The 26,718-nt window shown below is 44.4% G+C and overlaps 1 protein-coding gene and 1 long non-coding RNA gene across 2 annotated transcripts in view; one reads left to right on the forward strand and one right to left on the reverse strand.

Annotated features, from left to right (window-relative positions):
* The window catches only part of LOC125301537, a 28,188-nt gene extending 2,018 nt beyond the window's left edge, over nt 1-26,170 (forward strand). The window contains exon 3 of the long non-coding RNA XR_007194757.1: nt 25,914-26,170. This is a non-coding gene — a long non-coding RNA (uncharacterized LOC125301537). The remainder of the gene's footprint in view (nt 1-25,913) is intronic.
* On the reverse strand, nt 4,988-16,831 carry calcoco1b (calcium binding and coiled-coil domain 1b). The gene is made up of 14 exons (XM_048254046.1): nt 16,692-16,831; nt 15,095-15,244; nt 14,873-14,975; nt 14,432-14,637; nt 13,170-13,382; nt 12,035-12,183; nt 11,546-11,615; nt 10,991-11,245; nt 9,385-9,510; nt 8,144-8,239; nt 7,920-8,007; nt 6,960-7,192; nt 5,879-6,003; nt 4,988-5,045 (listed from the first exon to the last, which is right to left on the reverse strand). Exons 1-14 carry the CDS (start codon nt 16,803-16,805, stop codon nt 5,018-5,020), a joined length of 1,956 nt encoding a protein of 651 aa, XP_048110003.1. The 5' UTR covers nt 16,806-16,831; the 3' UTR covers nt 4,988-5,017.
* Nucleotides 26,171-26,718: the final 548 nt, after the last annotated feature.

Here is a 26,718-nt window from a genome sequence, read left to right on the forward strand (position 1 = left end):
TCTGGCTCTGACAGGGCCGTTTGCTAATGTTTTCTGCAGTGTTGCAGTGCCTCCTGCAGTATGGTTATGTTGTTGCATGAGTCCTTATAGGCTGTGCATCACATAAGGTAGTTATAACTTACTCCTGCTGAGAAACTGGACAGTGGATGATGAAATAGTTCTTGATTGCTTGATGTTTATGATGTGTTTCATCATAAACTCTCCAGTTTCTCATCAGGAGCAAATTTGAAATCAAGAACTGGATCCTGACTCAAAAAAGGAGCCTTTACTGATCAATTCAGTTTTTTTCTTTGCTGACATTGTCCATACTTGACATTACAGCAGATTGACTTTATATTGCATTGATTGCAAGAATGGTTGGCTTATAAAGCCAATCTCCATCTTCAGGAGCACGGAAGGTAGGCAGGGATAGCCAATTTTGTATTGCTGTTAAGCTCAACTCTCATCCACCTTTTGCCAGGAAGGAGGCCTGCACCTTTACAGAGAAAGTGAATATGGGCTGTTTTCCAGAGGAAACAAACCACACATTCCGATTCAACAGCTTTCTGATTTGTGGTCGTGCCTTGGCCTCTTCCTTGCTGTGGTTTTGAGATTTACCCTGATATATTTATTGTATACTGGATGAACAAAAAGGCCTGGTAAGTGTGACCATTTCAGCAAGATGGTAACACGGCTCACAAAGAAAATAAAACAAAATTATAAAAAAAAAACAGTGGCTTTGTGACAGTAAATCTGAAAAGAGTCCTCAAATAGAAAAGATGGCAGCTTGTACCTGTGCATGTACATAAGATTTCACCAACACAATATGGATGGTTTCGGAGGAAAATGTGTGACTTATACCTCCTTTTATTCTCAGACACTTGTACTCTTCCATCACAGCCGGGCAGATCTGGCCCAGATCCGGCCCACGTTAGGTGCACCTGCTGAGGCAGCAGTCGTGGCTTGCGCTCTCCTCAATCTCGTTGAGTTACAGTGGGAAATAACTTTTACGGAAGAAGTTTGGGGAATCCGTTGGCTTTTCATTTGCATGCTGTGGACTGGAGAGTGTGTCATTGTTGCAGTCAGGTAGACAGGCTTGCTGGCTTCTGTTTCGCCGCACATTCATCAGCTTGTCAATGAGTAATTTGGACTGTGACGAGAATTTTTTTTATTTATTTTCATGGCTTCTCGAGTCTAGCTGCGCTGTGATTCATTGAGCTATCAACATCAAAAATGGAAAAGGAAAATGCAGTTGCCACTGGTAGGCGAGGTAATTTCATTCCTGAGCTGTGTATTGTTTAACATAGTTCAATCCCTCTTGCCTAGTCAAAAGTGTGTGTGTGTGTATGTTAGTGAATGCTTGACATGCCTGTGTATGTATGTGTACACACACACACACACACACACACACACACACACACACACACACATACATACATACACACAGGTCTATATTAACATGCTGCCACTCACATTGATGCCCTCATACTTCTTATCAACAGAGTACACACACCTGCCCTTGCTCTTTTTTCTTCATGTATACACACACACACACACACACACACACACACACACACACACGTCACAGGTCGCATTGCCTTCCTTTCCTGAGTGATGAATGTATTTTGTTCGCGTGGTCATTTTTAGTAATAGGCCGAGAGAAAGCGTGCCGTAAAGCCGGATGGGACTCTGCTAATTAAATGATTGCCATAATTAACGTTCATTAAACGGAGATCGATAAAGCGGCGCAAGGATTAAAACAAGGTCCATACATTATACACTGTTTTACAAGGGAGCTTTTAACGACCCCATATATCCCGACCTGCGGCGAAGCGCGTTACCATGGTTACGCAGGCGGGGTGGCGAGGGCTTTAAAGAGGCAGTGCCGTATATCTCATTCCCCTGTTTTATGCGCTTCTGTCTTCATTTATATTTGATCTGCCTTCGGCTCCCTGGAATGACTCTCCCCAGATATAAAACCACAGGGATAGAGAGGGAGGCAGGGGGAGAGATAGTGGTAGAGGGGGAAGGCTGAAAATGAGAGGAATTTAGTCAGGGTGAGTGTCTAGGTTCTTATAGATTCTTCTAGAATTCTTGAACCACTAGATTCTAATTTTTAGTAATACATAGGCCTAAATCATATTGGCTTTGGCAGGTGAGGGCACACGGAAGGAAGTGTGGCTAGGTCACCGAGATTTGCTGTTCAGTTGTTTCTCCTTTTCTCCTTAAATGGCAGTCTGATGAGCTTTGTTGCCAAATGTGGTTGTCATGCCCAGTTTTAGTCTAACCTTGCCAGCCCAAATCTCAAAACTCTCAACTCCTTTTTCAGCATGAGATTTACTGATCTGGAAACCCTCTGTTCGGAATCCCTTTAGCACAGTACCTTGTAATATGTTACGCTTTGCAGCTGGTCTGGTTCAAATTTAGCCTAGTTTCTCTCCAGAAATCACCCATGTGAGGTTTGTGAAATGATATCGGACTTCTCCGAATGTAGTGAAATATTAATATATGTAAATAATATATAACGTAAAATATAACGTAATTAGTAAATGTTTTTAAGCTGTGTTGTGATTTAGGAAGATGGACATCTCGTGGTGCCATTGAATTTGCTTAATAAGTTGTTAATAAATGGCCTATCCATAATGAAGGTAACTATAATCTGGAGGATAAGCGAGTTTGTTGAGATGGTGCTCATGAGTACAACTTGCAGTTTAAAGATGATTAATTTCCCAGAAGCCATATAAGTGCTGATAAAATGCTTGTTCCACTACTAGGATGAAGGTGTATTTATTAGTCCTGCAACTAAAATGAATCAACAACAAGCTATAACACCATGACCAACTACATCAAACCAAAATTGATACTTCACATATCATTTAAGTGTGTCTACAAATGCATGAGATCATGAGGAAATGAGCGGTGGTGAGAGAGTCTGTAGACAGCACAAAAGAAATATGAAAACCCATCCATTAAAGCCTATCGGACACATTGATGGTTGCATTTTACCCAATTACCCTGGCTTTCTCCCCAAACAGTGACACATTGTTGGTAAAATGTGTCCTCCACCACTATTCTTGATTCAGCGGAAGAGAGAGAAAGAGAGAGAAAAGTGAGAGATAAAAAAAAAAAGATTAAAAAGGAGAAGACACGGTTTGTTGGAATACCCATTGGTTGGATTGGTGGCAGAAGGGCGAGGGCCAAGGTCAGGCAGCCTGTTCTGGGGGAGGTGGAGGAAGGGCAGAGAGAGAGAGAGAGCAGGATGATGGTGGGGAGAGGCAAAGAGATGGAGCGATAGTTGTAGACTCCGGGGTCTTCTCGCATCTCCTCCATTTCTAATTAAAAGTAGGGTAGGAGCAGAGGGACATCAATCCCCTACTGATTCCTCCGTTAAGGGTTTAGGGGAGGCCATAAAAACGGCCATGCGCCTTCATCGATTTCATAATGAGAGAGCGAGGGAGGGGGGAAGAAGAGAAAGGTAAAGGAGGAGAACAAGAGAAGGGTGATGAGAGAGAGAGAGGAGGGGAGAGGAGAAATGGAAGAGATAGAGGAGGGTAGAGGAGGAATGGAAGATGCTGTGAAAGGCATGGGGAGAAGGGAGGAAAAATAGGAGTTATGAATATAGAATTAAATTGAGTCCATCTTCCACAAATGAAACAAGATTCATGAGAGACTGTGTGTGTGTGTGTGTGTGGGGTGTGTGTGGGGTGAGGTGATTTGGTGAGAGAGTGGAGAACAAAGAAGGAGCATACTTGCATGCTGCATATATGCAGCAGGCATCAGCCTAGTGTTTTTAACATAGAGTGAAACCCATTCTGCATGAACGCAAACTGGGAACGGAAATAAATGAATGAGACAAAGGAAGGGAGGATATGTGTGTAAGAATGAGGGAGGAAAAGGTGTGTGTGTGTGTGAGAGAGTGTGAGTGAGTGCGTGCGTGCCAGAGTGCATTGTGGAGTATTTATATTCAAGGCAAATATATGCATATTTGACTTTGCTCTCTTTTGCAAAGTCAAAAAAGGTGAAGCCTCGGTTGGATGAGCGCCATTGCTCACTCCACTTTTAATTTGGATGACTGTTTGGGGGACATATTTGTGAAAGAAAAAGTGTTTGAATTTGTGTGCACATGTACAGTATGTATGTGCATTCATTTGAAAGAGAGAGGGAGAGAGAAAGAGAAAAGAAAGTGATCGAGCGATTCAGAAAGCGAAATGGGGAGAGAGATGGAGGAGTGCTGAGGGAAGAGTGCGTGGGCTCAGGCAGATGGGCAGACACCCGTCTGTCTCTCTGATGCATGGCCCCCTCACAGTGATTCCGCGCGATACAGAATGGGTGTCCGTTTCTTTTATCGACAGCTGTAAACGTAACTGCACAGACACATACCAATTGGTAAACAGACAACATTTTATTACCAAGACTCAAAGTGAGTCAAAATACACTTAAGGACACACACATCCAAGGAACTGCATGTGATATAGTTTAAATGTATAAGTCACTAATGCATTTCTTTATACATGATGCACTTAAATGTCTAACTCAACATGCAAACACTCATCACACTAATCTATATTGCACTTCAATTCAACTACTGGAAAATCAGACATTAATAATAAAAATGTCTCTTTGTTCAATCCTGAGTTAAATAGATAGGCAGGGAACATTCAGAAAACCTTTCTCTGGTACATATTCAAGTTTTTTTTTTTATTACATCCCCCTCTAATGATTTTAGCAAGAATACTTGAAACTTCAACCCAATTCATAAAAGGTTTTGTTATTATGGTTTTGTTTTTCATTAATAATTAGCACATCATCTGCCACATAAGAAAATAATGAAATATCAAATAAAAAATACAAAATCAGGCATCTTATAAACAACTCTATACAACCACACACTTAACAATGGAACTTCAGAGATTTTAGAAACTCATTAGTTCACACACTAAAATACAGTCTCTGTGATTTCACTTTGGAAAAAAATTTCATTGCACACTATTATTGCAGTTATTTTTACCCCGTGGCATGTCTTTGAGACAAGACGCTCCTACCACTGGGGATATTCTGAGAGATAGCTGTGGAAAAGAAGGAAAAGAAAGAAATATTTAGGCAATCCCATTCTCACAATGGATGCACACTTGTATACTTTGTGTGCGGCAGGCATGGAGCGTAGAATTTTTACATAGAGTGAAAGTGATTCTACATGAACATAAACTGGGAACGGAAATAAATAAATGAGAAAAGAATGAGACAAAGGAAGGTAGGATATGTGTGTAAGAATGAGTATGAGATATGTGTGTGAGAATGAGATATGTGTGTAAGAAAGAGTGAGTGTGCGCGTGTGTGTGTGTGTGTGTATTGGTCTGTGTGTGTGTGTGTGCGTCTGTGTGCCTGTGCGTGCGTGTGTGTGTGTGTGCCTGTGTGTGTGTATTGGTCTGTGTGCGTGTGCGCGTGCATGTGTGTGTGTGTGTCTGTGTGTGTGTGTGTATTGGTGCGTGCGTAGGAGTGGAGAACCCTGGCAATGTGCGACTGCTTGCCCTGGGATGCACAACCACCTACAGCTCATCCTCACACCACCGCGCTCACCTCCTCTTAATCACTCTGTTAAGAAGGTAGAGTCTGACCCCCACTCACTATCCCCCAAGCGTCTCCTGCCTCATCTGACTGACTTGCTTCGCCGTAAAAGGTGTTTTATGGTTTTATCATTGCAGCAGTGCACTGTAAGCCAGAGCCAAGCTGGAGTACTACAGTGAGCTCAGTATAAGTTTGTAGGGCCTACTGAAAACAATGCTCAGGAGTATGAGTAGTGTAATGGGGTTGAGCAGAAATACAGAGAGCTCTGCTGTCCTTATTGCTCTACAGGCCATCCTAAAATAGTTTAAGGATCAAGGTATTTTTTGGCAGTTACCTCAGGATGGGGTCTGTGGGGAATTTGAACTCCGCACATTTCTCCTCAGCACATTCCTCCTCAGCACATTTCTCCTCAGGACAGTACTCCGCCTCACCGTATGGGATATATGGAATTGCTGAGTCCTAGCATCAGGAAAACAAAACAAATTGTGTCTGTTGTTCATACTGTGTACGGTTCAATTTCTTATACAGAAATGTAATGGCTAAGGGACATTTGATGTTTGTCATATTTAGTTTGGCTACAAAGTATGGTCAGGTTTGCATGCTTCTCTAGCCTGTGCACAGTAAAGTATAGCCTACTTCAGTTAAATAAAGTTAATGAAGGACTGGGCTTCTGGGCTCATGCCTGAGTGCCTGTTCACTATTCACAATCTGAAGGAATTATGTTAGCTGCTGCTGCTGCACTGCTCCATGGGCTCGGCGCCTGGCTTTCCTCTTCTCTCACATCAATTATTCAGCACCTGGAGTATTGCCTCATTCGGGCTACAGCAGGCTGACAGGGCAGGTTGATGATTTGCTGCCGGCATGCAGGGATGTAGATGGCTTACGGGAGCCGGAGGAGGGAAAACGTTTTTTTTTCCTCCTAAAAGTTGGCCTTCAAATGAACCTTTTTGGATCTATATGCTCATTTAGAGAACATCAAATGACTGATTAAGCTGACTCAAGGCTAGCCTCCAGTAAAGAATTAATTTAATTGTGTAAACATTGACACTAGATGGCACACTAACAGGGTTGCAGAGTGTTTTGTTGTTGTTTGATGTCAGTCCTTTTAAATGCTCCTTTCGGGACCTATCTTGATTTGCACAGGTCAAATTATATGATTCAAACTGCTTCTTCGTTTTACATAAGGTGTGAGTTTTATTATTGTGTAAAATGTTCCAAATGTAAATGTAATGTGCTATACAAATAAAGGTTATTATTATTATTATGATTATTATTATTGAGTTTGTGCTCATTTGACTAGATGGCAGACAAGCCCTTACTATGGTCCTTTCTTGAGCCTTTGCTGACTTTGGAGGTCATAGGTCAAGTGAGCTAGACCAGAGGAATGAAGATTTTGTTTTTTTAAGTGCTCTCACCTCCCAGCTCTCGCTGTCCTCCTCTAGGGCCTCGTGGGCAGGGACCAGCTGGCTGATCTCCACCACCCTGCAGGGTTTGTCCTCAGGCTCGGCCAGGACTGGAGGCTCTGTCTGGTCTACGTCCTTACAGGTGTCGGCCTCCGCCTGGGGGGCCTCAGGGGTTTCATACACTTCCTCCTCCTCTTCTTCCTCTTCCGCCTCACAGGGTGGGATGTCTGTGATGTATTCTTGGGCTGTGAGTGAAATGGAGGTCTGAGTTGTATACTGTGTTTGTTTTGCATGTATGATTAGGAACTGTGGCAGTTTTTACTAATTCAGCTTAAAGAATGATGCTTACTTATGCACAAGTAACTATACAAAGAAATATTTTATGCGCTAAGACAGTCCACCTGCATATTTCATCAATACGATATATTTTCTAGACCACTGGTCTCATCATATCTACAAGTCTGTGAAAAGACTACTGTAGTATTAATAGATAGATAGATAGATAGATAGATAGATAGATACTTTATTGATCCCTAGGGGAAATTCAAGGTCACAGTAGCATACACACACACATTCACTAACAGCAGAAAAAGTAATTAAAAGTATATAATATAAAAAACACAACTAAGCAATAAGGACTGTAGAAGATAAAGAATATACTAAAATACAAATTATACTAAATAAAACTTAATCTAAATCAATTCTAAAAAAACAATATCCACATAATAGAATAGAATCCTGAGACTCTTCAAATATTCAAGTTATTTTAGTGCCACACAGTCTTTTTTTAATTGAGTATAAACATGAACATTGCCAATGATTAGGCTTTAGAGAGGAGTGCCTTAAGTCAGAATGCGTAGCTTGGTTTTGGAATTGCCATAGAAAGGACACCTGTTTACACTTGAGCCATCTCGCTGTGCTTGAGTGTGAGACCAGTCAAGTAGATTTATGGCCTTGAAGGCCTTCACTGACCTGCAGCGACTGAAGCAGCCTCAAACCACTTTGTCTCAACCTCGAGGTCCAGCCTCTTCTCAAGGTCCCTGATCTGCTCCAGCAGAACCTGTTGGTGAACATGCAAGCCACAAATAAAATAAGATTAGGCCTGAAACTCTCCTGAGGGAGAAAGAGGTGTGTGTGTGTGTGTGTGTGTTTTGAGTGTGTATTTGAGAGTGTGAGAACACGGCCGCCTGTTTTACCTCTTTCTCCAGCAGCTGCTGCTCCCTCTCCTTCTGCGCTTCTTTCAAACTGGCCTTGAGCTGCTGCACCTCCTTACGTGCATCACTCAGCTGAGCCTGCAGGGGGCAGTACAGTGCTGTGTTAGTAGATGGGACAGTGTGGAATTCTGTTGTAATGCTGATAATATGCTATTCTGTATTGGCCCATATATTAGGGTTTGATGATTTTACATTAAAGCTCTATTGTAGTTGGAACTTTATACGCAGGTACTTAACATTTACTTTAACCCTGGCATTAGCTAATGGTGAATATGTATGTTATTGAGTTGTTCTGTGTTTTTGCATATTTGCATAAACTGTCACATTGGACTCAGATTTACTGTTACTACTGTCGTGTTGGTGATCTATTTTTCCTCTGTTTTTTGCTGCTTGTTGTGTCTGAGAGGGGAAAGCCCCTGAGGTCCTCCTTTGTTTACTCAGAGGGGACATTTAATCTGTTGTTTATCTGAAACTTGAGTCTTGGCTGCTTCTCTAAGGGCATGGCTAGCCAACTTAATGGTGGTGTCTGCATGCAGCAGGGAGACTCTGTGTTTTGTCTGGGAGCAGAGGTCTTGTGATTAGCCCCCAGGCAATGCTATTACCAGTCGCAAACTGGTAACTGAGGACACTAGAAGTGTACAACTTTCCCTTTCTGTTTGCCTTTGGCATGGGCAAGCATTTCAGGGAAGCATATTTAGCAATGCAACCCCCATGCAGTGACAAAAATAAGAATAGATTGCATGCATGAGGCACATGCATCTTATGCACTCATCAATTGCGTATTCTGATGTTTTTCCCTCAACTTCTGATGTTTCCTCCTCAACCACCAGTCAATCCTTTCTTGGGTTTTATTTCTGTCCGATGTGACTCATGTTGGCTTACGTGTTGTCTACTAATACCACAGTGCTTGCTTGCAACTTATTCCTTTCTGCGGGTCACATGAATAGCAGGAACTTCACATGTAGTGCACGTGTGAGGCAGATTTTTTGTTCTGTCTCAATGAACACAATGCTTATTCCACACAAGCACTGAGCAGGGATATTTGGATATGACACTATGCCAGATTAACAGATCATAACTGTGGGAAGCAACTCCATTAACGTCCTTTATATGCTAGCAAAATGGCTTGTTTTGAGATGAGGTGCTAATGAAGGCAGTCATTTTCTATGCCCACTTAGTGGCAGCTACAGACATATGGCTACAGTGTTTGTTGTGCACAGTACCTGGTTGGAATAGTTTTCGCCTCCGAGCTCTGCCTCCAGTTTGTCGCGCTCAGCCCTCTCCTCCTGAAGCCACTCCTCCTTGCGCTGCAGCTCATGAGACAGCTTCTGAATGCGCTCTTGATCCAGCTGAGGAATGGAAACATCATTTGGAACGTTCTGGAAAATGTAGTACAACCGCTTTTTCCAAAAGTGCGTCTTGTGACTTTGAGCATTTGGCCCATCAGTTGCAAGGGGAAAAAATGATTGTGGCTGTTAAAGTTAATGTCTAGACACATATGTGATTGAAGTGGCCTTTTGATGTTTCAGCGTTATTTTATTTAGTGAAATGACTGGTTATAATGATATATACTCCTCTGTCTTAAACTGTGAAATGGCATGGCCAGTGTAAAGAGTTTCACTTAATAAAAAAACTGTTTTTATTGGCTTTTAAATCCCTTACCACATCCGTCTCGCAATAGATTTTTCCGATGGTGAAAAGGGTTCTTGGAGAACGCTGCCTGATGCAGAGATCTAGCGCCTAAGAGCTTGTCAGTAGTTGCTTATGATCTATTGTTGCCAGAAAGACTGCATAAGTGTGATTTCCGTTTGGCCCGTCTGGTGGAACACTTTAACCTGAGGAAAATTCCTGCTTTGTGCCAGTGTAGAACCCGCATCAGCATTTTATATAGGCTACCTAACATTCTACAGAAATGAAACTTTGTAAATTAGCATTACTTTTGGCTCTTGACTCCTGTGTGTGTGTGTGTAGGAGAGAGAGAGACAGCGAGGGCTTTCCTGAGGAATCAAATACCCTCTTGGCCTTTTGTCTGTATTTAGCTTAGGACCCATTCCAAACTCATGAGCTTGGCTGCTAAGTTCCTGCTAATGACCTCATGCTGCACCAGTGGTGGGCTTTAGAAACAGATGGCATGGAGGCTCTCACACTCACGCTATCATACCCAATCGGTATGGGGCAAGTAAGGACAGGCAGACGGACCCCCTCGAGTGACTTCTGGCCATGTCTGTACAATCCTCCTGCTGACTCATTATGGGTGCCTGACGTCACCTGTGTGATCCTGCAAAACCCTACATTGGCACCACTTCAGATGTGTTGTCAGCTGAAGGGCTTGCCGTTTTAGCTGCTGAAAGGTATGGCGTGGTATACACTTTCTGTTGTCAGAAGAGGTAGAACAGTGTTGTAACTATCTCTTCATTCTCTATAGCTTCACCTGAGCCTGATTGCTGATTGCCTGATTTGTTCCAGATGATGCATATTATTTGTTGCCAATAAATAGGCTGTAGTGTACTTTTAAGATGGAAGTTGGAGTATTGATTAACTACGGTTTACTCAGTGTCTCGGTGTCATGCATATGTGCATTGCTGTGCATTTCAGAAATTGAGTCACCACAGTTTGAAATGTTCTAATGCAATCTATCAGGAACTTGGCCTGCAGTGATAAACATCCACTCATTCAGTGTAGAGTGTGAATACTCACCATAGCGTTAGTATCTACTTCAGTTATTCACTTTATACACCATGTAGCAAATGAACGGATGTTTCAAAGGCAGGCGTTTGATTCTTTGTTTGTTTTGTTGTTTTTTTCTTCTTCCTTCGTTTGTGCCCTCACCTCTGCACTCTGCCTGAGCTGCTCCTTCTCCTGGGCCCAGGTGGACTCCCCCTCGCGCAGGGCCAGGTTGGCCTGGGAGAGCTGCAGGTTGGCCTGTGCCAGCTGCATGCGTGTCTGGTGCAGCTCGGCGTGGCTATGGCCCTGCAGGCTTCCCAGCTCGCTCAGCTCGCGCCGCAGCACATCGGTCGAGCGCTCGCTGGCTTCCAGACGCTCCCGCAGCTGTCGGATCTCGCTCTGAACAGCCTGGTTCTCGGCCTGGAAAAGGAGCGTGGATGGATGGGTGTATGGACACATTGAAAGAAAAGAACAATGAATGAAAAGAATGGTGGTGTGTAGTTTAAACAGTTGTGAGCTCTAGCCACCCTGCATTGAAACTACTTAATCCTCCGTTTACATGGTATACATCTTGTGCAATTATTTTGTTGCCATATGATCAAACAGACAAACAAACAAAAGGCATAACAAAAGCTCCCAGATGGCTATAAAAGTCTAGTGTAGTTCAGTGCCAGCTCTCCTCTGTGCGTTAACCTTACAGGAGGATTAAAAATAACAAACCTTCAGTGTCTTCTTCTCCTCCTCCTCATCCTTCCTCTGCAGCGTCAACTTTTTCACTCTTTCCTTGGACCTACAAATGATACATTTAATCAGAACACAGGTCCTGTTGATTGAAACTCAGCATTGACAGTTGACAAATCTCTCATTATTTACTGAGCATTGACAGTTGACGTCGTCTCATTATTTACTGCTGTTGCTTGACCTTATCCCCTCAATATCTACCCTCTCTACTCACTCTACAAGATCATTAAAGGTGCCTTCTGGAAGCTTTAATAAGACTGCCACTGCATGTGGAATTCTGTGAAGGTCGTACTGACAAATTTAAGAACCATAGAGGGTTATGCTAGGCTATCCCAGCAGTTCACTCTTTAAGCGGCCCTTCTTGATTACAGAGACCGTAGTGTGTATATATAGTATAAGACGCTCAGAATTGCACTTTTCAAAAAAGCTATTTCATTTTTGTTTTCATAAGTGGGTAGGTAGACTTGCCTCTCCAGCTCAGCCTCGGTCTGCTTCTTCTGCTGTGTCAGTACACTGTTATCGTCGGCCAGCTCCCTGATTTGCTGCTGCTGCTCTGTGCGCTCCTTCAGCAAGTCTAGCAGCTCGGTTGACATGTTCTGCTGTGAGCTCTGTACGTCCTGGAAGCACAGGCAAGCAGAGGAAAAGACTTTTAAGAGGCACGCTTAGCTGATGAAAAATATTTCCCCTTCCCCCGTGTTCCACCTTTTATGACCGTTTTGAAGCCTACAAGGAATTGTGCTATCAGCAGTTAAAGTCAACTTTAAAGTGTTGACCCAGCAAATTGAAAACCCTGGATGTTGCCGTTTTGTTTCATAGTGAGGTATACATACAAGGCTCCAAGGAGCCCCAAAGAGCCATCCAGTTGACTGTTTGTGATTTATGTATCACTATTGCCCAGTAGGAGGTGCCATATACTATATTAAATATGTGAGTGTGTTCTGTCTCGTCTCGTCTTGGACTTGGGCCTCAGTTTTTGAAGTACTAACAGTGGCCATTTAATAAACCCAATATAGATGGTGATATGGCAAAGCTATTTGCTCAATTTGTGATTTTCATTTGACTGATTCGTAGAAAAGATTGCCTTTATAATTATATTGGCATTTTTAAACATGAGTTTATGATTCACCACTATTCTCAAAATGGCCCTGCAGTGTTCCTTTGGCCGTTTGGCAGAATTTCAAGGACCGCTGTGCTGCCCAAGAAATGTTCAGCCATTCAAAACGCTATGAAAAATTGATTAGTACTCCGTTGTGCATATGCACAGTTATCCACTATAAGAGATTCCTCTGTGAAGTCATTATTTTTTAAACATCTCAAAGATGTTTTTTCATGTGCCCAGGTCCAAATTCACTTATGTTTGGTTCTGCTTATGTTGTCTTGTACCTTGGCAAAATATTAGTCAGCTGTTGTCTTCATTTAGTGGTGTTGTGGTTACCGTTCTTCAGAGTATTCACAGGATGATTAAACTTTCGACCGCATCTATTTGTAGGACATCCATTGCACAAAAATATCATGCACCTGCCATTCACAGTATCTGACTCGGTACATGACCGCAGTATAACAGCCCTGGGCAGCATGGTGGGGCTTTAGCAGGGCATAGTACCTTGTGTTTGAGCTCAATCTGCTCCATTTCTTCCCGCTGGTGTTTCAGGCCCTCCATGAGTTCGCTGATCTCTACCTTCAAGTCATCCCTCTCTCGCATCAGCTCTTGTTTGTCTTTTTCACACCTCTCCCTCTCCCGCTCCTTCTCCTTGTCGTTATCCTCCATGGTGAGCTTCAGTTCCTTCAGCTCCCTCTGGCATTCCTCCAGGTTGCCCTGTTTTGTTAAACAGAGACTGTGAAGGAAACAGGTCTCCGAAACAAGACGTGCTGTAATGGAGGCACTAAAGCTCTACACTTGTGACTAAAACTTGTGTTGGGTATCAATCAACAAATGAAGAGATATTACTTACAATTTACATGGTCGTATTGTCAAAAAGTGATAAATCATTTGGCCAATGCTTGTATGTGTAGCCTTTACAGAATGGCACCCTTTGGAATTCAATCATGGTGTTTTAAACCTTTAAATGGTATAGACGATGCGTTAGTGATGCCTACAGAGGTTCTAGTCCAGGGGTAGGCAAACTTTTTGGCTCAAGGGCCACATTGGGTTTTGAAAATTGGCCGGCGGGCCGCACAACCCCCCAACGACACACACACACACACAAAAATACATTTTTATAGCCTATAATTTAGTATCAAAAGTATTTGTTTTAAATTATTAATTGCTTAAAAAATACTGCTAATTTGATGCTGTTTAACACATGTATACATTTCGCTTTAAGAATAATTCACGTTTATTTCTCAATGATCTTCTGCCCGCTCCACTATAGCTAGTGCTGTACCTATGGCTGTACCCTCAACAATAAATGGTATGTAGTGGGAACTACTGTTGCCTTCATGATTTCCTTTTCTCATAAGAACGAAATATCAATTATCAACAATGACAAGCCATCTGGAACCTGCCACTCACTCTCCCTCTTGTGAGTGCACGTGTTCCCAATTAAATGAAGTAGCATAACGTTCAAGTTAGATCTGCTGCAAAGGAGATAACTAACAGTAGGCCTATCATTTTAATATAACATGATGTTTTGACATTGACATTGTAAACGTTCTCTAAGGAGAGTGAAAAGCAGTTTGCAGTAAAGCTAACCAATGTCGTCTCTATCGCAGGAAAAAAATAGCGAGCAACTTGATAACCAAATTAAATGCTCGGCGGGCCAGATGAAAGTGCTTTGCGGGCCTGGGGGCCACAGTTTGCCCACCCCTGTTCTAGTCCGATCGCTAGAGTGGAAGCACTATTGAGGAGCTAGTGTGCAGGCCTACCTGCAGGATCTGGGCTTTGGGCACCACCATCAGTAGATCCTCCCCGGCGCCCTCCTCCCCGCTTCTCTCGTGCTCCAGGGTCACCAGCTCATCCAAGGCTCCAGGGGTGGAGAACAGGAAGGGTGGGCTGACGCCACACACCTCACCCCTGGCGTCCACATACACAAACTGGTACAGGTCTGTGCCAGGTTTGGGCAGGTAGGAGGCTGTGATGGAAGGGGAAGTCGAGGGGAAGAGGGGGTGCTTAGAATTTTGGACATGCCTTAATATGTTTTACCCCCAGATCTCAGTTATACTTGTAGAAGGGTATGCTTATTGTTTCCACATTCGAGTGAGAAATCAGAAAATTTAAATAGTTAAGTTTACTGATAATGGGGTCCAAAGTGTCACATATTCAGTACTAAAGCATGCTCTCATAGTGTGAGGTAAGCGTAAACTTACTCTGGAATTGGACGCAGCAGTCAGTATCACGTCTCTCAATGTAGCCTTCTGGCACCAGGGCCCACATATAAGTGTAGTACTCCTTCACCGTAGACCAGCCCATCTGTGATCAGCAAGAAACACTTGACTTACTCAGTGGATATATTGTACCCTGTATAAATCACACATATCCTCGCTTGATATGTTATCCTTGCTATAACGTTCCAGACAGGGATGCGTTACCTTGAAAAGGCCAATCCAGTCATGGCTGTCCCATGTGTGATCGCTGGTTAGCTTGTAGTGACATTCCACTCTAGTCTGAGGGAAGTAACTCTTTCCCACATTCCGGAAGTGCACTTTCCGAATGTTGTCCATGATGGGACCTGTAAAGAACTGATACAAGGGTATTTTTGAGCAAACAGTTAGGGGAGAAAGGGGGTTGGAGATTATTTGTCTCTCTCCTTATAAATGACATATAAAGCCCTCTGCGCAACATTCAGCACATACTAAATTTATCTGTATTGTCCCAAGCACATAATTTGCCACTGGCTTATATCAGTTAGTATGGGGCTATTTATATGCAAGGGCTCTAGATTAAGGTCATTGCTTGTCATGTCCTGTACCATTGCGCTAAAATTAGGCTTGTTCTAATGAACTCAAAGCCTGAGGAGTTTGAGGTGCCGGATGAGAACATGGGTGTTCAGTTTCAAAGTGTTGTGAAATTTGTTGACGGAGTGGAGCAATGCAGTTCTTCCAAGAGATATTTTGACGAAACAGAAGTCATTAAATTCTGCTAAATATGTAACCCGAGGCGACGATCACTGGGCCCGTGGACATGACCCCCCACCCCGTGTTGCGTGTTGTCAGGCCACAGGGTGAGTGCAATAAATAGTCTAGTCCTTATAATAGGGTCAAAACATCGGTATCGCTGCATCCCATGCAAAGCATGTGGTAAACACTGTTGCGATAGAACTGTCACTTAATCCCTGTCACGGGGACTACTTTCTGAAGTAGGCTGTTCTACATCCACGGGATTTTACAGCTGTCATTTAGTGCGCCTATCCACGAAAATGGCTCCTGAAAACTGAGTGAAAGGTGAACTAAGATATGTAATTTTCCAGTAGGCCTGTTGGTTAGTTCCTTATATATCGTCCACAATTAAGGTCAAATGCAGACAGAGGTTTCTAAAACAACGTTTTCTAAAACAAAAGTGATACATTACCGCGTTGCTATAGCCCTTTTATTTTCTACACAGGCCTAACCATATAGGCTGCACATAACCACCAAAAGAGGTGTTCTTTTGAGATCACTGCACATAACTTCTTTATAATTATAAAGAAGTTAATAATAACTGCCCTTCTAAATGGCTGCGTTCTGCATTCGGTTTTAACACGAATGCTTGGAAAACGCAGGCACTTTGCCATTTATTCATAAAGGAAAGGCTACATTCTTGCTGTGCAGGGAACGTAGTGATATGAAGAGATTTGTCTCAGTTGATGGGCTAGCCCACCACGTATTGTTACTTACTTTTTACATAGGCATCCTTATAAGCCCTATTTGACTATTACGACTAGCCTAGCCTAATTATTCTGTAAGGGAAAATGTAGGCTATTGTTCGCCGGTAATTATAAGAAAATAAGTCCCGACAGGGAGAACAGAACCCCGACGCGCAGCGTGTAGACGAGACTGTTCGCAGTGGTAGGGTCGAAAAAATAAATTTAAAACGTCGGCTATTTATTTTATATTTAATGTGGTTAATTACTCACTAGAAATTTGTGAACGTCATATTTTAAACCCATTCATGCTATGCAGCGCACTACATTGCAATTATTTTACTCACCAGCTTGTCGTTAATATAAAACTTGAAAAACTTGATCAGAAGTAGCTCTACCTCTTCGTCCGAGATGCACTTGAAAAGTAATGGTGATCTGGTCAGCTCGTGCAGCTGTTTCATTACCAACAACAATAACAAAACGCACATGGATGCGGTGACGACACATTCTCGCTGATGAATCATGGGTAATGTAGTCCATTGCTTAGATCTCAATTGCCCATAGATATTTTGCAGTCTGTAGCCTACTCGGTATTTTTCCAGACACTCATGAGTCATAGCATGCATGCATTGATTCTGTACAAAGGCAGTATTTGTGTGTGTGTGTTATTTTAAATAACTGTCGGTTTCAAAAATGCCGATACATCCCAGTAGGCCTAAGTAGGCTAAAGGTTTGTGAGGACCTGTGAGTCTGCAGTGCTCGTGCAACCCCTCCCTCCCTCCCTTTATTCCTGGATAACCGCCCAAGAGCTCTTGGATGATAAACTGCCGCGAAGGAATAGAACAGACACTCTGAAACTAAGAGTAATTATGAAGTACCGCCTAGTAAACAGTATCAAGTCTCTGCTGACTGATTGAAACCCGAGATAGCCTACACATTGAGCAGCACTTGGCCAAGATAACTGTTGTGACACAGTTGCCCGCTAAACATTTTAACCGTTGGGAAACGTCAGGCAGTTGCCCGATTAAGGATAGGCCTACGCAGCGCAACATCATTTGCCCATATTTGTGTCCTCGAGTGTTGAGCCTCGTGGATTGCCTGGCATTAGCGTCCATGCCACATATTCAATCAGTTTGATTGCATCTGGTTTGATTGTCCCAAGAGCAAACGCTAGATGGCAGTATATTTCAACGCGTGTTACAAATCGCCATATCAACGTATAGGCTATGTAGGCCTATAGAAAGACGTTCTCAGACGCAACCAGCCTTTTAGATTAACCATGTCCAAGCTCACGTTACGTAGCCTATTTACAACGAAAAACATTCTATTGCAAGTTCTGTGAATGTTGATAGACTGTGTGAATGACCTAAAGTTCATTTTAAAATTAAATTTCTATGCCCATTCTCCTTGTGTATCAAGCTACTGATAATTATCTGATAATTCTGATAATACTGATACTGATAAAACCAACAGGCCTAAGTCAAAATTTCTGTGATTCAGTGATTCAGTTTATTTCATAAATACTTAGGCCTATTCTCTTTCCTTCTTTCTTTAAAGCTGGTTTTTGCTATCAACCTTTTGCACAGGAACCACGCTGACAGCCAATGCCAGCCATTTTGTTATAGCTCGTTTTCTGCAGATCAATGCTTTTAGGGCCCTATCACTGCCCCATATACTCCTATTTTAATTGAGATATTGAGAATTTTGGTTTCCCTCAAATGGCTTCTGGAGAAGATGCGGTCCAGTCCTGCGCCACATTGGGACCGGATCCGTTTCAAAGCCGGCTACTGTCATGGTCGGAGCCACTGAGGTTTCCTCATGTCGTGACAGCCTAAAGTGTCTGGTTTCCCCAGTGTTTGTTTGACATGTGGCAGTGGAGGAGGGGTCCCTCCACCACCACCACCACCACCACCTCCACCCTCCCACCCCTCCTGCTCGCCTTCAAGGCTGGCTGTCCCTTGCCATTATATGAGCTGGCTACCATGGGCTGGTAATTTTATGCAGGCAGTGGGCGAGGCAGCCCAATAAAAGGCTTCTGAAGTGGTTTTAACGGGACGAGCATGTGCTGAGAGAGGAGTGCGGTGGGGGAGGGAAAGAGAGGCCTGTGGCGAGGAATGAGGAATAAAGAGATGAGAGTGGAGAAGAAAAATAGTGTTTGCCTTTTTTTTAAAAAAGAGAGAGAGAGAGAGAGAGAGAGAGAGTACCCAGAGAGTACCTCATATTTTTTGAAGAAAGACAATTGAGTTCGAACACGTGCGCTAAGACGACTGTGTTGGACAGGTTTATTTTTGCGACGTTAACATGCCCTTGTCGCACAAATAAATTGGCATTCATGATTACTGTGGTGGACAGCTGCAGGATGTTAGGGGAAATGAGTGGCTCCATGTTGGACAGTAAAATGTCCTCTTGCTGCATGCATATAGCTGTCAGTAATACGTGAGGAGGCATGGAGCCTCGGGAGATAGGAGTGGTGCTGTGTGCATGTGTGTGGAGGAGGGGGTGGATATGGGGGGTGGACATGAGAGGAAAACGGTCTTGTAGAAGATACCTTGGTGCTTGGTTGCCTGAGTGTGTCCTTAGGGTCCCTCCTCTCTCTGCATCTCCTCTTTCATCGTATCCTTCTTTCTCTCTATTCTTTCTTTCTCTTTCTCTCATTCCCCCCTTTCCTTCTGTTCCTTTCATCTGCTGATTGCACTCCTCCCACTCTACCAGTTCAATACCTTTTCATTTTTATTTTTGCCTTGAAAAAAAAAATCAATACAGTAGAAGTGCAATTCCCCACATCCGCTTTTCCCAACACGCGCATATTGTACCCAAGGATCCCTACTCACACAGTCAGGCAGTCACTGCCAGAGCCTGCCACACCCTCTCATCCCAAGGCCCCAAATGAAAGAATGATGGCTTTACTGCTAATGTTTGATGAAACGCTTTCTTCTTTTCCAGCCTCCAACCCCTTTACTCCCTCTCCGGCACTTACTATGAGATCTCTGGGAAAATGGAAAACCAGTAACCCTGATAGTGATTGTAATAGGCTAGTCTATGGGGCTCTCCTTTATTCACCTCGTTTTAAATTAGCAGAGGTGGCTCAACACCGTGAACAGATGGAGGATGGTGTCCAAGGTGTCACGACAGATTGCGGATCCTTATGCTACCTGACATTATTGTTAAGATTCACTAAGCGCATTGACTGCTGTTGCCACGGCCCTTTTGGGAGGGATTTGGGAGATCGGTTTAGTTGTTATGGGTCTCTGGGCTGAGGCGTCCTTGCCTGTTTCGGAGTGAAAATGTCAGAGTAATCGTAAGGGAGGTCGTGGTACGCCCACGCAGGGGTCAAGGGTATTAAGAGTGTGTGTGTGTGTGTGTGTGTGTGTGTGTCTGTCTGTCTGTGTGTGGTTACAGGAGTTCATACACACAGTGGTTCGATAAGCAAGTCTGTATGTGTGTGTGTTGTGCATATGTTGTGCGTATGAGTCTGTATGTCTGTGCATGGTTACAGAATCTAAGACTCGCACGCGGGTGTGCAGAGCATGTGCAATAGGCAGGCAGAAAGGGGCGGTGGCCCGCTGCGATGCATGATGGGAAATCGCCGTGTAAAAAGCAGAAGGGGAAATAAGTCAGCATGGCATGACAAGATAAGACGGAGCGGATGGAGAGGCAAAGAGAGAGGGGGAATGTGTGGAGAGATGGAATGTAAAAGCTCAAAATGACTGACAGCAGAAAGCTAACAGGGAGTGGCAAATGGGAGGGGGAGTGGGATGTGTCAGAGGGGGAGCAGAATGATTGAAAGCATGGGGATAAATACAAAATAATTGATAGAGACCACCGAGGAGAGAGGGAGCAAGCAAGAGAGAGAGAGAGAGAGAGGGAGGGAAAAAAGGGAAAAAGAGCAATGGTGAGGAAGGAGAGAGGGAGGTTGATGGAGAGGAACTATGGGACTGCAGAAGCAAACTGACCCAAAGAAAAAAGATGGAAGGATGGCAGAACAGTGGAGGTGAAAAGGCATATGTAAACAATAGAGATGGAGAACTAGATGGAGGGATGCATGGAGGAGAGGAAGGAACAGAAGACTGTGTGGGGAGATGGGGGGTGGGAAGGGGAAGAGAGAGGAAGGATGGAGGGAGTCGTAGCTGGATGGAAAGAGAGGGAGAGGGGGGGAGATGAGGGTAGTTAGTATGCAAAGCCGAGCTGCCCCATCTGCTTAGCGCAGCAGTCCCTGTCGTATAACTGTCGCCGGGCCGCGGGCTGCATAAAGAATGTTCCGGATTTGATGTAATTCCACAAAATTAATGACAGCTTTATGCTCTGCGGGCCGAGAGGGAATGATTAGTGTTTGATCGCCCATCTGATCCGCTTCTACAGCCCCAGCTTCCACTGCCCAGTTATCCCCATCACGCTTCTGGGCCCCTGCTAGTCACAAGGACACCTACACAAACCACACAAACACACACACACACACACACCCTCACCCCCTCTCTCTCTCTCTCTCTCACTCACTCCCTCACTGTTCACTGACTCTCTCTCTGTCTCTCACTCCCTCACTGTTTACTGACTCTCTCTTTCTTTCTTTCTTTCTTTCTTTCTTTCTTTCTCTCTCTCTCTCTCTCACACACACATACACACACACACACACACTTTACACATTTGTTCTTCAAATCTCTTTCACACACAGAGGTAAGAAATTGCTTTTGCGCTGATGTCCTCACCGACCTACACACACACACCACCACCTAGCACACACTGGCATACTTGCGTCAAGGATCTAGTTTAATGCTGGTTTCTCCTCCTGTGACGCGAGCACACACACACACACACACACCACGTGCACATACACTCACGCACCACCCCACCAGCCGAATTCACACCCATATGCATACCATTGCTGTTCCATTAAGCAAGCTCACTGAGGTTGTGAACACAGCCCGAATCTGGCAGGAGCCTGCCGGGACCCCACCACCATCTCTGAGTATCTTTCGGCCGAGTAGCTCCTCTGTAATCTCTCAACCACAGACATATGACTTATATTAGATAATTAGTATCATGTGCTACTGTAAAAGTAAGATTTCATTTTGCTCATTATTTGCTTGTATTTCTTGTGGAGGCATGGAGAATGGCTATATGTAGACCCATAGAGAAGGTTCAGAGGGAAAGCCAAGCCGTTGCCCTGAGTTTGCATCAGATTTTTTATTAGTGTTATTATTCTTCTTGCTGTTGGCCTAAACACGCATGTAGTGGCTCTCGCGGGGAGCTCTGAACGTCAAAAGAAAATGGAATTCCAATCAGAGGCATGTGGGGGATCAATCCTAGCATTCATCTTCAGAATTCCTTTTAGGCCCCTTAAAAAGCAGGCGAAGGAGAAGTGGGGGGAGAAAGGGCAGCCATCACACACACACACACATACACATATACACACACACACACCACAACGCACCACCTATGTCACCCCCGTCTTCACCCCCTCCCCCCACACACACACACACACACACACACACACAGAAACACACACGCACACACATCCATGGAGCTTTTACGAGCGAGTGGAGCATTCCTCCCTTCCCCAGCACCACCTGATCCAGAGTGCGGCTGGCGTGAACACAGCCCCTTCTCTCAGTGTGTGCCTCCTGCTCCCCTTCAGCCCTGCTCAGCAGTGCTCTCTCAACCCCCCCCCTACGCCTTTGCCAACACTCACGCCAGGCTTTCATTAAAGCCACGGCTCGCATCCTGATAAGTGCAAATGACTCATTCAACTCGAATGAAGAGTAATAACCTGCAACGCAAATTGGGAATGTTTGCTTCTAATTGCTTGCCATGGATGCCTACTTGTTTTAAAGTGTGGATATGAAATATAAATTGGATTTGTCTAATGAAGGTTTAAAGTTCTCTTTGCTTGACGAAAACTTAACTTTAGTCCTTTATTGTCTTGTTATTGTGTGTGTGCGTGTGTGCGTGTGTGCGTGCATGTGCTTACCACCCCTGTAGAACCATCAAGAGTAAACCTGAGTCATCTAACCTTTGTGCTAGCACTTCAGGTGTTCACTAAATTACTCTTCATGGTCATGGCTTGACTGAGCTTGTCTGTGCATTTCACTTACCTACACATAGCACCACTGTTATGTCAGTTTGTAGTTACAGGGTCAGCTCCTCAATTGTGTGGTCTGCCCATGATTTATCGTCTGTAATCACCATGTTTCTGTGTGTTGACCACTTAAGTGTTGCATTCCACTTGTAGACGCCTTCAGGTGGCAGCCGTGTTAGGCTCAGTGATAAATTTTCCTTCAGAGTTTCTCCAGTCCCTATCCATCTGCTTTCAGGACCATTTTGAAGGTACATGTTGCGCAGTGGCTGCACCGTTGCCATTAGGACAATTACTGTCAGCGCCGTCCACATTGGTAGGTTGACGGCGACGCGGTGCCATTATCGGCGGGTTAAAGCACACTGGCAGGAGGACCGCCGCTGTCAGATCCCCGTCGGCCGGGTCCCGGTGACGGTGGCGTAATGGTGTTTGTATTGACATTTTAAGCTGCCCAGCAGAAGCCTCTGCGCTGTCCGGGTTGAGGGGAGATTTACGAGAGGCTGTTCTGGGGTGGTGGTGGTGGGTGGTAATGGGGAAGCGAGAAGGCAGCCATTTTCTGAGTCCGTCTGGAGGGGGTGCTCTGAGAGTGGAGAGAGGGAGGAAGAGTGAGGCTGAAGGAGAAACAGACTGAAAACAAGACAGATGGAGACAGACTTAAAAAAGAGGACATATTGACAGAGGGTGAGACAGGCAAATACAAGCTGAAAGACAAGAGGGCAAAAAGGAAGAGAGTCAGACAGTAAGATGGGGACCAGTGTATGCTAACCGAGAGGGACACTGAGAAGCAAGATAGGAAGGGAACAATACAAACTGGATAAGAAATGGGCACAGGGGAGGGCAGAGATGGGCACAGGGGAGGGCAGAGATGGGCACAGGGGAGGGCAGAGATGGAGGGGGGTGAGGGGGCATCCTGATTCCAAGAGACACATCCATGAAGAAACTAAAGCAGAAAGCCACTATGAGACACAGGAATAGGGTTGGGCACCGAAGCACGGTTCTAATATGGCACCGGTGCCGACGCAAACGGTAGTAACTGCATCGAATAACAACGTGGATTTCGGTGCTTAAATCGCCTTTTTTGTTTTTTTTGTACGAGGCATCACTGCATGTCATGCGCCATCTCTAATGTCTTGCTCTGATAGCAACACATCCCCGAAACAGAGCTTAGCAGCTATCAGCAGAGTGGAATGGAGCGAAATGTGAAATAGTCGGTCTGACTCCCCAGATCCAGCCCATTACTCCACTGTGTGGCTTTTACGGGCCTCTCCATTTTGGATGTGCTCATGCACGGAGCCGAGCAGCGCTGGGATGATGAGTGGCCTGCGCACTGGAAGGGGGGGTTGGGGGCAGAGGGACACAAGGGGAGGAGGAGGAGGTAGTTTTAATTCACAGCCACCGTCCGCAGGCAAGCCCCCTGCCGCCTCCAGAGCATATTATACCTGTCCATCTTCCCCACCGTGTCCTCATCTTGCCTCTGCTGGTTGGGGAGTGAGGCCTTTGCACAGGCAGTGGCAGAGTTGGTGACTAGGTTAGTAGAGCGTGATATTGTGTAGTGTTGGATGATACGGGAGGGACATCTGATGTGCTCAGATGGTCCTCTGATGGTGTGTGTGGCGTTTGCAATACTAGCAGTGAAAGCTTTCATCTTTAGTTGGTCAGATGTATGCTATCCTGTTGTGTTACATTGCATCACATTGCATTTGAAGGAATCAGAGGTTCCCGTGGGGCAAGTGCATTCACCAGCTGTTGAGCTCTCAGACATTTATAAGTATATTAGGCTGCTTTTCAGCTGGTTCCCCTTTCATCTATCAAACCATCTGACTTCATCAGGGTTTTGCCAATACATATCCAATTACACACAGGTTGTCATTCATTTTTTCCACAGGGTCTGCAACTGATTCAGTGAATTAGTTTAGATCTGTTGGCTTGTCCTTTGTCTTGGCCTGCATTTTGTGTGTGTGTGTGTGTGTGTGTGTCTGTGTGCGAGCGAGAGAGGGCTCTGGTCTTGATTGTGTCGCTCTGATCCCAGGGCGTCAGTCGTTTTACTGCCCCCTCGCATGGCTTTTCCCCTCCCCGCTGGCGACCTTTGCAGTTGACCTGTCCCAGTGTCGTGACCTCTGACGGCCTAAATTAAATCCCAGTGTGAGCAGCCTCTTCTCTCACGTCTCCTCTAACGAGTCTTTGGGGGTCCTCTTTGAAAATGGGGAGGGATAAACAAAACAGAAAACAAAATGAGTGGAGTCGGGTTGAGGATAATGAGACAAAAAAGCAAAGAAAAAGGACCCTATTTAAAACTGACTGCCAATGCCATTCTGCTTTCCATCAAGATGTAGTCTGACTCTGTCATTTATTAGACCAAGTGAGAGTTGGTCTGGTGAAGGAAAATACAAACGAGGCCCGAACCAGGATGAGGATGCCAGGAATCCCGTCAACCGCACATGCAAAGGCACACGTGAAAGTGAGGACGTAGTGTTCTACCAATGAAGAGGGGAGCAGAGAAAGATCTGGAAAAAGCTGAGCAGGGAGAGGGAGAGGGAGCCTGCTGCCCATTTGACTTGGATATGAGCACATCCACACTACCCACAGTGCCACTGATTTATAGAGGGGGGGCGCAGGTAGTGCAAAATAGCTGTTTGATTGCTCGTTTTCCCCAGATAGGGATATTTCTCTGATTGAAAATCCAGGCTCTCGTCTTTTTCTCCTCCACGGTGCCCCCCACACACACACACACACACACCCCTCTCTCCCTCCTTTCTGACTTTCTTACCCTCCCTCGTCTCTCTCTCTCTTTCTCTCTCTCTCTGCCTCTGCCTCTCTGAATCTTAATCTCATTTTCCCTCTTTTCCTGCTGTGAGCTCTGAAGTGCATATAATTGTTGACTATGGAGTGTTTATTATTAAATATCTTCTGTCTTCCAATTATGCCAAACATGATGCAACAGGATGATATGAGAAAAAGTCCCTGCTGTAGGAAATTTAATTTTACAGTGGCAATCTGGAAATGGTTGTCAGTACAAATGAGATGCCATATACCACGCACCTTTGTAGGTTAGAGCACTGCAGAGACACTATAGTATAGGATAGACTTTGTTTTCCTGAAATAAGAAATAAGTGTTATTTGATGTTAATTACCTCAGTGTGTACATGCTGAGATGCTATTTTATTATTTATATTTGGAATGCCAACATGGAAAGAATTCTTTGATTAGATATGCACACGTGTGCACACACACACACACACACACCTTCCTTCCCTCCTTCTGTGTAAGGCTTCAAGATACATACATGTTGTCTGACATCTATCTCTCTCGCCTTCCATCAGACACACACCCTTCCACATCCATGTGTTGGTCTCATGAAACGTGCCGCATAACAGTGTGTGAACAGAGGTTCCGTGATCTCTGCCGTTATCAGCTTGCTGATGTTGAAGCTCTTCCTCCCTCCCTCCCTCTCTCTCCCCATTTCTTTCTCTGTCCATCTCTCTCTCTTTCTCTCTGGAAGATATTAGCACCAGGCTTTACTGCAGGAGGAGACCGCAAGGGTCATCATGGACAAGGACCACGCATTCTTTCTCCAGCATTCTCTCTTTTAAGCTGCCCTCTATAAAATTCACGTCGTCACACATAGGGCATGAAGAACAGCTGAGCGAGGGGAGAAGGAATCCTCTTCTTTTTAACTTGAATGCAGAAAAATGGAGAGATACTTTGTGAGTGTGTGTGTGTGTGTGTGTGTGTGTGTGTGTGTGTGTGTGTGTGTGTGTGTGTGTGTGTGTACAATACAGAGTAGGCATGTCCCTGTACCAGAAATGTAATTGTTGATACCAATACCAGTGAAATTACATGATTGTCGATGGCCAAATAAATTCCGCAGAAAAGAAAATCCCTGTTTCTATGCCTATTCCTCAATAACTTTATTATGAAAATGTATAAGAAGTCCCAATATTGTGGCTATTTTACCTAGTTTATAATGATTGGCAGAACTGGTAATAACTTACTGTCTGGCTCTGACAGTACAGAAACATCAAAACCTAAAATCAACATAACCTTTAGAACAGGACAGGTCACAGGGAATGCAGATATTGTAGAAGTCAGAAATACACATATAACCACATATGAGGGGGGTCCGTTTATGCTTCATGCTCATTTATCAGATATAGTGTCCAACATTTAAAAACAAATCTCAAACTTGGTCTTTGTGACTCAAGCAAGCAGAAGAAACTGAATATCGTAAAGTGTGAGACTGATGTGCATCTCTCCAGATATGTAGACCGTGAGACTTTACCCAGTGTTGATCACTGCTGAACTTC

The sequence above is a fragment of the Alosa alosa genome, chromosome 10, assembly GCF_017589495.1.
Source record: "Alosa alosa isolate M-15738 ecotype Scorff River chromosome 10, AALO_Geno_1.1, whole genome shotgun sequence".
Taxonomy (NCBI): Eukaryota; Metazoa; Chordata; class Actinopteri; order Clupeiformes; family Clupeidae; genus Alosa; species Alosa alosa.